The sequence below is a fragment of the Syngnathus scovelli genome, chromosome 11 (assembly GCF_024217435.2).
Source record: "Syngnathus scovelli strain Florida chromosome 11, RoL_Ssco_1.2, whole genome shotgun sequence".
NCBI classification, from domain to species: Eukaryota; Metazoa; Chordata; class Actinopteri; order Syngnathiformes; family Syngnathidae; genus Syngnathus; species Syngnathus scovelli.
In genome coordinates, this window is record NC_090857.1 from 10,379,973 (window position 1) to 10,392,107 (window position 12,135).

At 43.1% G+C, this 12,135-nt stretch overlaps 1 protein-coding gene across 3 annotated transcripts in view; it reads left to right on the plus strand.

The window, feature by feature from the left end:
- Positions 1 to 12,135, plus strand: part of megf6b (multiple EGF-like-domains 6b) — a 32,301-nt gene that overhangs the window by 373 nt on the left and 19,793 nt on the right. Inside the window, exons 2-5 of one of the 3 annotated variants that reach the window (XM_049733979.1) lie at positions 262 to 1,287; positions 2,058 to 2,192; positions 2,721 to 2,830; positions 6,736 to 6,834. In XM_049733979.1, coding sequence (XP_049589936.1) covers positions 1,193 to 1,287; positions 2,058 to 2,192; positions 2,721 to 2,830; positions 6,736 to 6,834 — 439 coding nt within the window. In that variant the 5' untranslated portion in view covers positions 262 to 1,192. The remainder of the gene's footprint in view (positions 1 to 261; positions 1,288 to 2,057; positions 2,193 to 2,720; positions 2,831 to 6,735; positions 6,835 to 12,135) is intronic. The other 2 variants (XM_049733980.2, XM_049733981.1) reach the window with 2 other exon arrangements.

Below are 12,135 nucleotides of genomic sequence, written 5' to 3' on the forward strand. Positions count from 1 at the left end.
ATGGAGCCATCATAACCTTGGATTAATCATCTCCATTACTTGTGGGGCTACCTGTCATATATATTGTGCCTTTTCGTTTATTTTGCATTGTGCGAACTCGCACCTTTCAGTTTGTATAAATAGCAGAGTCATTATCTGTCTTGTGTCCTAATTCGAATGTCATGTAGCTAACGCTGTGTCCTCTGAGGGCCTTTCAGCAGTGACCCGCCTCTCTTTGGGGGTCACGAGCACACATGTGAGCAATGAAAGCTTTGTTTACAGGAACAGCGGCAGCCGCCGACCTCTTGACCGCACAGTCAGCTGTTTGCCCCCACGCCACAAACTGGCCATTAGAGGACTTTGTGGAAGGCTCGGAATTACTTTCATCTAAGGGTGGCAAAATAATTATATAAATACACTTTTTAAACTTTCTTGTATGGCATTTTGATAATAATGTCACTTGTAAACTTTTAGGATTTGTATATGGTTTTAATAATACATTTTGCTATTTTTTATTGATAGCTATGACCGAAGGCTGAGTTGCTGGTGATTAAGAATAGTTCTTATGCACATTCCATGTGCGAACTTGGTACACTTCTAAACAGTTTTCAAAAACTCACAATACAAAATTTTTAAATAGCCACCAGAAATGGATCTTTGACCCACTTTTTTGTCCTGACCAACTAAGTTGAGAATCACTGATTTATATTTGGTTGAAATATTTTTTGAGTACTTTTATTTTTGCGTAAGGGTAAACAAACATCAGTTTAAAGAATTAAAAGCTGTTTTACTACCTAAATAAACAGGTTGAAGTGTTTGCAGTGCATTTTGCGCACTGCAGAGTGTGTGCGCGTGTGTGCGTGGGACACACGCACACACACATTACCAAGTGAATGGAGGGCGCCTCCTCCACGACTTTTTTTTTTCTCCCCTTCGTGAAACATCTGCAGGGAGCAAGTGTGGATGCGCTTCTGTTTGCTGTCTGGTTTCTGGCACACAGTGTGTCACGCACACAAGCGTGGAAGCTGATCCATGCGCTTATTGGCTACGTCATCATTTGGAATAATTGGCTCATTTCCAGGCAGAACATCACTTCACGTGTCTGAACAAAATTTCAAACCCTTATTTTTGGAGCGTTAATTGGTCATTTTTACACTCATGAGCGCGCGTGTGAGTAAATCGCGTGTTTAAAACCAAAAAGAGGAGGAGGATTATGGAGAGTGTGTTTTTATTATTTTTGGTTTTAGTGTTTGTTCAAGGAGCCCATGTCGACCGGTATGGCAACTCCAACAGGCTTCAGCCATCCATGTAAGTAACCGGTATACTCCATTATTGTGTTTTGCACGATATGCAACAGGTTCTTGTCGGACTAGTGCGTTTGTGCAAACCCACTAGCTGATTATGTTTTAGTAACACTAACAAATGCAACAAATGTATTCATTAAGCCAATTAAATCTTAAAGTTTATTGATAAAATAAAAATGTCAGCAAAATGCTAAAATGAGCAAAAATGTCATTTTCCTTTGATGTTAATTGGCTATTAATTAGAATTACATTATTTATGGCCAATAACAACATGAGACGTAATCAAAACAAACATGGACTTTTTTAAAAAAATTTTTATTAATCTCACATGTCCTGGCATTTGTTTTGGTTTAAAACTAGTAAAAAATAATAATAAAGTGCCCCTCAAGCACAAGTTGGCCAAGGGAAGGTTTTAAACATGTTGTTTACTGCTTTAAAATCAAATTTGAAAAAACTAAAATATTATAAAAGGATAAGAGCAATTAAAATCTTAGTAATCTGCACGTCATGTCTCACAGTTGTGAGGTTCTGGGTTCAACGTGTGACGTTTGCTTATTCTAAGTCCTCCTTACTCGGCTTCGCGGCTATTTTAAAAAGACTTGACTGTCTTACTTTAGACTGCCACCTGTCCTGCTTGCTGTGTGCGCTAGAAAAAAAAAATGCTGCTAATGAAAGTTGAATGGGTCACAGCAAGTGTGGGTTCATCTCCCACTCAGTGATGGCTTTGTAGTGTACCTTTTGACACCTTAAAAATGTTCCTCCCTTTCCTCGCAGGCCAAATGTTTGCATGGAGCAGGAGATGATGCTGGTAGCCCAGAGGCAGCCGTGCGTGCAGGCTTTCACACGCATGGTCAAAGTGTGGAAGCAAGGCTGCGTGGGACAGTCGTGGTGTTTAGGATATGAGAGGAGGTGAGGAACATCACTTCTTTAATCCTGCCATCATTTCTCCTCCCTTCATCTTTTTCACGTTTCTTGTTCTCTCACGGACTTGTCCTCTCTAATGACAGTCGTCTTAAATTTAAGTGCAAGGTGTAACCCCCCCCACTACTCCCAGTTCTCCCCCACTCAACCCAACCAGCTATTAAACACAAAAGTCTCCACAGTCAACATTCCACAAAGAGTCCTTATGGTAACACGGTGCCTGAGTCATCCCACGTCAGAGTTTCTCACTCCTTGCTTTGAAGGCCGCTGAGGGCTACAATTACTTGCTGTAAACAAAAGCATGTTGTCACGAGGCTTAATGACCGTGGCGGTGCGGCAATGAGAGGGGTCCCAAAAGTAGAGGGGATCCGACACCATTCTCCAAAGAAGAATCAGATGTGTCTGGGAAATGTGTGGCGGATAAAAGCATTGAGAAAACAACTCTTTATTATTGACTGATTGATAGCAGGTCTATTCTTCACTATTGTGAGTGCTTGTGTTGTGTTATGCTGACAGGACGGCGTACTACACCGCGTACAGACAAATGTACCGACAGGATCAAAACACTGTCTACAAGTGCTGCTCCGGATGGTCTCAACTCAATGGTGAAGCCGGTTGCCTTTATCGTAAGTACGATGTTCATATGAAAAATATCCATCTAACGATCATGTAGATGAGTTTTTAGGCAATGGTTTGTGCTTAGCCATTTAGCGCTGGGTGAACGACAGTAAAATCAACTCGTGCAGGAACTGCTGGCGACCGCAGCTCACGCCCAGACACTCACACGTAGACTCACCACGCCTTTTATTTATCAATTTCACATGTTTCCCTTGAGATGAAGTTGGCGTATCGTAACCCCCACTTTTTGTGTTTTGCTCTTTTTAACTCAACCGCCCTTCTGTATGAACAGCACCAAAACAGAATGGGATTGGGACAAAGTCTACCCCTCAATTCTCTGCCTTGCCTGCCAAACAAGGCGGCACCGCATGTCTTTAAGGAAATTCCACATTGCCAGGGGCAGGGGTGTGAAGTTTAATACTTGACAGTACACTTACTTTTGCCACCCTTTTTCGAAAGCCATTATTGCTGTCTGGCAACAATTATCTGCTTTGTGAAAATATGCCTGGTTCTGTAAATGATCGGAATTTGCATTAAATAGGCAATTGCCAATTTTCCTGCCTATTTTCTGTATATACTAAATCTGTTCTGTTTAAACAAGGCTAATGAGCAACTGCTAAAAGCCAAAGCCTGCTATTGTGGGAACGATTGGTCCTCCTTAACCAAGTCTGCTGTGTTTTAACACTGTCACCAACAAATGATCTTAAAAGACATTCTTGGAGAGTCAGGACTTCCCAGTGTCTCCCTCGTTCGAGTAGACAAGAGGGGGTTATCTCCTCTTTTCGCGGTACAATGGCTGCCCCTTCGAAAGGGCTTTTATCTCCGTAACCAAATATGTTTCAGCGCTTGGAGACGGGATGAACTAATCGGCTCTTTCTCCGAGCCGCTGAACCAGGATAAATGCCAGATTGCCCTGCGATCCTCCCACCGTGTTGCGATATTTTCATTTTTTCCGTGCGTGTATATGTGTGTGAGTGTTACCTCCCAAACAATCAGTGTGAGCTCATTAGGCAGATGATGCGCTGTTATTGAGAGGCAGTTGAGGGGCTGGCTAATCACATTGTAGGTCCAGCACACATAAAGGCTCAGAAGTGGCTGAAGGTCACATAGTAACATCTGTCATTAGCTAGCCATTTTCCTTCTTATCTTTGACCCCATTGTAGTTGCCTAAATGTAGGTTTCGTGGCATAATGTTACACATCGACTCTGTAGTCCTTTTACTTTGTGACTGAAAAGACACTTTTTCTAAATAAAATCTAATTTGCTAAATCAATAAAAAAAATCTTCTAAAAAAAGTGCAGCTTGGGTTTGATAAGAAATGCCTTTTCATGTTATGAATTGTTCCCCCATTTGACTTTTCCCTCTATTTTTTCCTTTTAGTGTGGCCTAAATTTCAAAACAGATGATTTAGAACTATAAAAAAAAATCAATCTGTTACTCTATTTATCAGTCAGTCTGTCTCTTTCTTACTTTTAAAACATTTGAAGGCCACAGTGCAGACCCCCCCGTTCCTCTAAACATCTCCGAGGTGACTCTTGTGTGTTTCCGAGACGACTCCAATTGTTTCGATTGCTGAACGTGCTTCTGACGAAGAGTGAAAAGCACTTGACTTTGAGATGGCGACTTCCTCCACTTGAGAGTTTTAAATGAGCTGCCTCTGCCCGGAGCCACGGGCCCGGCATAGCATAAACGGGGTCAACCAGGAGTGGAAGCGAGTGGTTACGTTGTTTGATTGCAACAATAGCTTTGTGGTGGTGATTGGGGAGGGGGCCGGGCAAGAGGTCGGGGGGGTCCAGAACAATAGCTCCACCGGTTTGTCCTTCTGGTTAAATGGTGAATGGGAACTGGCCTTCCTTTGTGGCAGGAGCGAGCTGGCAGAGGTAGTACATGCGAAACAGGTCGAGTGCTCCAAACAAAGGAAATGGTACGGTGTCTAGCAATGGGTGGTCTTTATGTAAGTATCATAGAACAGTCTGTTGGCACTCGGAGCGACGGCATCGCTCGTAGTTGAACGCAAATAGGCGCCGACCCAAATGCATAGACATTTGTGTGACTGGAATTTCTGAAAAATACTGAACAGACCCAACTCAACAATACATACGTGACATATCATGAGTCTGAATAAATGAAGAATATTTGCACTTGAATGTAATGCAGAGAATATACAGCCTAGTTACTCGTCACATCTACGTACATATCCGTATCTTTGTCCTGAATTTTTACAATGAAATTTTGACACTTTGGGTTCCTAAACATTTTGTCGTGTGTATATTCTGGTGAACAGTTATGAACTTGAGACAAAAATGGGCGTATCTTTAACTTTAGTTAACGTTGGGTAATTTTAGTTAAAGTATGTCACAGGTATGTTATGAAGACGAGGTCCTTAAAACCAAACATCCACCTTACCCATTGTACAGTCGGGCTACAACAGACCAACCGCAGACCACTGAACATCGCCAACTTACCCACTTTCGAATCGTCATCGTGCGTTTATCCAAAGTAACCATTTACCAGTTTTGTAACTACAGGTTTTTAAAAGCTTTAAAGAAGCACGTTGGTGTTCACATGTAGCTTCACAAAAACTCAAAGTACAGGGTAGATCTCTGGGCACCACTTAAGAGCCCCTTTTCAATTGGCCTCCGAAACTGGCCCCCGCCTGCTGTCCGGACCGCTCTCTGAGGGTTAAACAGATCAGCGGAGCCTAAACAAACACCGGGCTGCCACTGTGACGATGTGGTCATCCCCTTGGTGCGCTGGAAGAGCGACACCTGCTTCAGGCTTTTGGGTTTGCTCAGCACGAGCCGCTGCCCCCGCTTTGTCTGCCGGCGCTCTCTGCGGACGCCGCTAATCCTCTCGCAGAAGGTGTCTTTGTAGTGAAGTGCAGATTTGCCCTGTGACGGATGAGAGTGACTTTTATGCCACGTTGAATGCCACATTTAGGCTTTTAATTCAGGGGAGATTAATCAGGATGGGGCCCAAGCCGACAACCCCCCCCTTATCCATGGTAAAATAAATGAAAACTAAATTGCCCATAGGTGTGAATGTGAGTGTGAATGGTTGTCTAACTGTAATTTGCGATTGGCTGGAAAGCAGTCAACCTTCAAGCAAGTCAAGTGTGCAGTTCCATGACCGAGTGGTTCGCACATCTGCCTCACAGTCAAGCTGTTCGAATCTCAGCTCTCACATGCAGTTAGTATGTTCTCTCTCTTCTTAATAGAGCTTAATGCTAACACATAATGCAAAACACCAAAGACAGGCTAACCAATAGCATCGAATCTTTTGTGTCCGAGTGATGATGACCGTCTCGAGTTTTCAGCCGTTATCTGACGCCTGCTAAAATGCGGATGTTTTGGCTGGCTGGAGCCTTGGCCTCTGTGGAGCCTCGCAAGGTCTGCACTCAATTGCGCTTGTTAGAGACCTCCACGTCGTGTCCTCTTCCGATGTGTGGCCATGTGATTCCCCCCCGGCTGACATGAATACCCCTAAAGCCCGGCTGTGAAGACACCTCATCCAACGTGTGTTTTTAATACCCTAAAGCACCGTTTACACTCCCTTTGCAGAGAAACAGATGTCTCTCTAAATCCAAATAGTTAGTTAAGCCTTAATAAGGACATTTTGGATATTTCACGTAGCACCGCTATTGGAGCTTAGCACACCTGTTGTTCATCTCCTAGAATGTTAGCATTACCACTGGGTCAGCGACATTCATCTAAAAGTTCGGCTCATATCTAATCTCCTTGTGGGAAGGCAAGAATTTTTCACGTGGAAGTAACGTGTGAAGATTCTGGAGGAGTTTCCAAGTCCCGCTGTAGTGAGGAGTCAACAGGCTGACGATAAGGCTCTGATTGCCGTGTGTTGTGACATCAGCCAAGTGTTTCACCTACCTTGCTTGTTTTTGTGTTTTGTCACGCAGCTGTGTGCAGCTACGGCGTGTGCTTCAACGGGGGTCAGTGTCGAGAGGATTCTCTCTGCGAGTGTCCTGCGGGTTTTAACGGGCCCAGCTGCCAGTATGGTGAGTGGCGTTCCAGAGTTGAAATTCCGATGCACTTTATCTATCACGTGTCTTAAAATTGGGCACGGGCGCAAGGTTTTTCTATCCCACTAATGAGAAGCTGATGGTGAAAGATCAACTTGTGTTGATGATGACAATATGATGAAGTGAGAACATTTTGCAAGCAGAAGGTCACAGGTCCACAGAGGCAATGTTGTCTTGTGGTGGGGGAAAAAAAAAAAAAACGTCTTATATCAAAATCAGACAGGGTGCACCTTGTCTTAAATTCCTCACTGTATTATTCACACAGACACAGCAGTATATGAAATATTTCTTAGAACATGTGCAGTTACGTGTTTTATTGGATAATAGTCACCGCCTGGAACTATTCATCTTCACATTCACCACACAGAGATTTATAATCCAGCGAATTACATTTTACAAGCGTCAGTAAGAGACAGGCAAGTCAAAAGTCCTCCGTAAATTGACACACTGGAAAACCAGATGCAAAAAAAAGTATGATTTACAATTCGTTGACTTCAAGCTCTAAATTTCAATGCAGAGTCGTTAAATCCAAGTCTACTAGTGACTATTGACAATTTCGAGTTTTAACTGAATCTAGCATGCGTGTTTGTAAATAAAATCACTCATGTTTTGATCATAACACTCATGACTCATCACTGCATCTTCAGCAGAAGGCCCCAGGTCCACAGTGGCAATATTGTCTTGCGGGAAAGCAAATCCTTCTCTTTCTGGCTCTTAGTTTAGTGCATAGATCAGACACAGACAGTCTTAAATTCCTCACTGTTTTGTTCTCACAGACTTAGGAGTACTATTTCGGGGAATTATGTGAGTGGTTGTTCGTTTACATGTTGACCAGTCCAGGTTGTAGGCTCCGGCTCACTCGCGACCCAAATAAGAATAAACACAAAATAAACCGGATGGATGTCCTCTTTCTCTACTTGAATGGAATTCTTGGCAACTCAGCATTTTGGCTTCTTGACCAAGAGAGCAAACATTTTATCTACAGAGACCGCATTGTTGCATTTGGGCTGTTAAACTGAAACAGCGGAGGTCTCGGTTGTTGTTTTTTCCTGATAGCGCACCACACGACAGGAAATTCCTGCAAATGTCGACAGCGTCCGAGAATGATCCCCCTGTACTCTCGGATCACATTGAGGCGACAAATCCACCTTGCTCTGTTTTTTCAGGAGCTCTGCGGTGCAGCACATGTCTTCATGACACCATACCACAAACATTCGCCCCCTCCGCGCTTGTTAAGACGCTCGTGATCAAGCCTAGGCAATCCGGCAGTGACAGTCCGTTTATGTGATCAGAGCCGTGAGCGATACCTAAGCCGAGCTGAGTTGCTTCCGATTACTTCACGCTTGATTATCCACGGGAAGGCACGTCCACGATGCTAATGTTTCCTTTTTAATGTGACACAGCATATGGCGAAGGGGTGATATAGAATATGGGTGCTGAATTTATTTCTAGTAAACACGTGCCTGCTATCCATGAACGTTGCGGTTGTAACTCATCTCCCGCTCTCATTTGAGTTGAGGAGGTGGAGGCACACTTCCCTGACACATGAAGTACTAGTACTAGGCTACACTTTTACCATTGGTAGAAACATATTGCCTTAATAGTTTTAGCCACCAAAGACACTATCTTTTATTCCTTTCAGGAAGAAAACGAGTGTTAACTATAATTTCTCAATTCATTTTGAACTCTGTTGCTAACCAAAACAGCAGCACCTACTGAGAAACTGAAAATGTCTCTCAGATGCAGTCAATCAGCTAAACCTGTCAAATGATGCAGCTATTGTCTATTAAGAGTCGCTGCCTGTCACGCAATGTCGTGTTGTTGTTTAAAATAGCAACAGACGCTGCTCCGGTTATCATTCACTAACCTTTTACAGCTTTTTTTTCATGTGGTTTTCCCTTGTTTGCATGCTGTAATTTACGTCTGCTTATGCCATGTGTGCCCATGTGTTTTCAAAGTCTGCGATTAGTCTACTGCTGCTTTCAATAGTTATACCAGGCTGTCATTCTGTCCAAGTGATGTACAGTGCAGTGGCATAATTACCGCTTTCTACCTTAAGTCTGTGGTGACACGACGAGAAGGAGTTGGTGGGCTTCTTAAGACTTTTTAAAGGCAGCAAATCCTGCTTCTTTTAAAAGATTAACCGTCTCGTCTCGAAACTTTTCAAACTTAAATCCTTTCAGTCATCTGTAGAGCAGACTGTCTTTAGACCATTTGGCATGACTCACTTTTTTTTTTATTATTATTTTGCATCAATTCAAAAGAAGTCATTGAAAATAGTCCCAAAACAGTATGCGACCTGTGGCTCATTAAATATTTTTTTGTCAACAGCTTCCAAAACCTTTAGACCTCAGACTCAGACGTAATAGCGCTACAAATCTACCATCACAATCGAATTGGGAAAGCAAACTAAAAGCGCTTTAAAACATAAAACGGATTTATTGTTTCGAATGTTATGGGACATGAATATGAGGCGATGATACCGAAGTTGACAGTAGACATTTACAGTCATGACAGACTGCGTAACCCGATGCTGTTCTCATAGCTGCGCCTTGAACAGGTTTTTGTTTCTTGATAATGCCATTTATGTCTGTATGAATCACGATTTGGGCCGCTTGCCGGGGTCATTGCGATGCCACAAAACACACTATCTTTCAAGCTTTAGTGAATTTGGGAGTGAATTACCTCCTGACTGTACTTACTTTTATGGGTTCAGATACATGGAATGCCTTTTTTACTGTTGATATCTTACATGAGCTGCTGACTGACATTTTTATTGCAAATGGGGGTAATTTTCCGATTGAGATGTTACGCTGATGATGTTGAGAGAGCATTCCATGAGTATCTCAGAAAGAATTTATGCATTTTTCCTGTTTGTCCTCAAAAGTAATGTATCTGAAAAAAGGATCCTTGGTTCGATTCATGACATTCACTTGAAACGTCAAGAACAGCAAGGCAAAAGAAAATGCAGCGTAAGCATTTTTAAGACCGAACGATTCTAGCTGTCATTACTGTAGTCTAATTTCAGATGTTTTGCTGTTCAACCTGTAATAGACATTCTACTGTGCAATTACTTTAGGGTTCACTAGTGGTCTCTCCTCGGTCAAATTGTTCCTCAACCTGTTGTAACCAGCCCTAAACTCAACAATGCAGACAGACCGACTAGTTCTGTAATGCTCGCCTACTTCTCTAAATGAATCCTCTGTACGCTCAGGCATGTGTTTTTGTGGTCGCCATGGCCGGAGGCATCGCTCTTTCAAGTCGCCTATCCCAGTCTCTCGAGGGTCGAAGAATCTCTTAAAACATCCACTCGTACCTCAAGGATGAGCTGATTAGATTTCCGGCGGTCAAAGGTGGCTCGTCAAGGTCAGCGTGACCTCACATCTGTCGCGGCCTCGTCGACAAGACGGTTCAGGAACGCCGGGTCAGGATTGTGTATCTTTTTTTGGTGCGTGATGTCACTTAACCTGTCATGAGTTCCAAGGGTAATGATGACACATTGCAATTGGGTGGAATAATAAAGTGATGGATTGTGATTGCTTGGATTTAAGTTGCGCCTTTCAAGTGTCATTTGGAAGAGTAGACCAAGCACGAAATGAACTTTTGAAGAAAATGGTGTTAGCGGAAGATAAAAATCCAACAAAAACATTTTGTAAAAGAAATTGCTGGCTTTGATCATTTTGGAGAAGATTGTTGTTTATTTTGTATATTTTATCAGTCAGGTTTGAGAAATCACGCACAAAATAAATTGCACCCACTTAGAAGATCAGCATTACTTTTTGAGCTCAGTCAAATTTCTGCCATGCACAAATATTTATTTAATCAGTTACTGAATGTTTATGCCCACAATAAGGACCATTGTGAAAATATATCCCCCCCACCCCCAAACTTCTTGAATTGTCTTTACTTGCGATCAAGAAAAACATTTGCGGAACCTTCATGCTGTGCTAGCCTAACACTTGACTGAGGATTAGGAAGAAAATCAAAGCCACATGTGCATCTTCTTCCAATGTCTGATTGTTGCCATTTGTTAAATGCTATTACTCTCCTGTTATGATGAATATCTAACTCTTAAGTGCGTAGGCGGGATGGCAGCTTATGCATCGAAAATGTTTCCTGTCTTGCATCAAGCGGGAAATACTGTGTGCTTTCATTTTGCTCCTCTACCCAGGATTAATGTGACCATGAAAGTCTTTGTAAACACCATGAAGCTCTCCAGAACTTTGTCACATGTGATTGACGAGCCCATCCGCTGCTGAGAGGCCGAAACATCCGAACGTTAGCTTGTCTTATGACGACCGAACTTGACTACTATTTTTATATGTTAGTAAAAAACAACAAAAATGCTGATAACGGAATATTTCCGAAGCATTGTGCCTCATCGGAATGACTTTAACAGGCTCCATCTGAGACATCTGCTGTTTTACTTAGCTTGAGTTATGACATTTGGGGTTTCTAATTATAAACACACAAACAGAGGGTGAAAGCCGGACAAGGTCAGGGTGAGAATTTATGTTGCTAGCTCGTAACTATTCACGTTGGCGAGCGCAATTGTTATAAATCGCGACGTAAATGGACCATTCAGAGTCACTGACCTCTTGTCTGTTTTGGACATTAGGAGCTTTAATCTGCATATTGTTAGCAGGCAGCGCAGCGTGACTGGCAAGGCAGCTGAAAGCAAGCAGATGCACTGTAGGCGCTGAGTCAGGCATTTTCGCATTCTTATTTTCCACCGGGTTGCTGCTACTAATTATGTGTTTTTAAGGGAAGGGGTACACCTCCTATTTTAGGATGTTGAGGTGGGGGTGTGCAGGGCTTGCTTTTTTTTGGGGGGGGACTAAGGATTTAAAATTTTCACTTCAATGTTTTGTGTCTCCAACCTCACACCCACCGTCCAGTGACGTGAGGCGCTAATGAGAGAGAACCGCTTTGTGCTCTGAGGGTGCGATTTGCCTTTCTACCTGCTGCTACTTCCCGCCGAGCAGCCTAATCTGACATAATTGTGCGCTGGGCTCCCGCTCTGTCTCATTAGCCTCCGTCGGTGATGAAAGGCCGCTCTCGGTCATGCTGCAGGCGTCAAGGCCTTCAAGTATGTGCAAATCAGACGTGGCAGCGGTTTGCAAAATATCATTATGGTAGAAATCATCAGCCAGGGCGACTGGAAACATCCGTAGCGACATCCAATGTATCGTCTTCTGTTCTCCCGATTAGCGTTTTAAACCAAGCACTTCACCTATCTGCCGTGTTATCCTGGCACGGGAAGGTCGCCACAGGGCA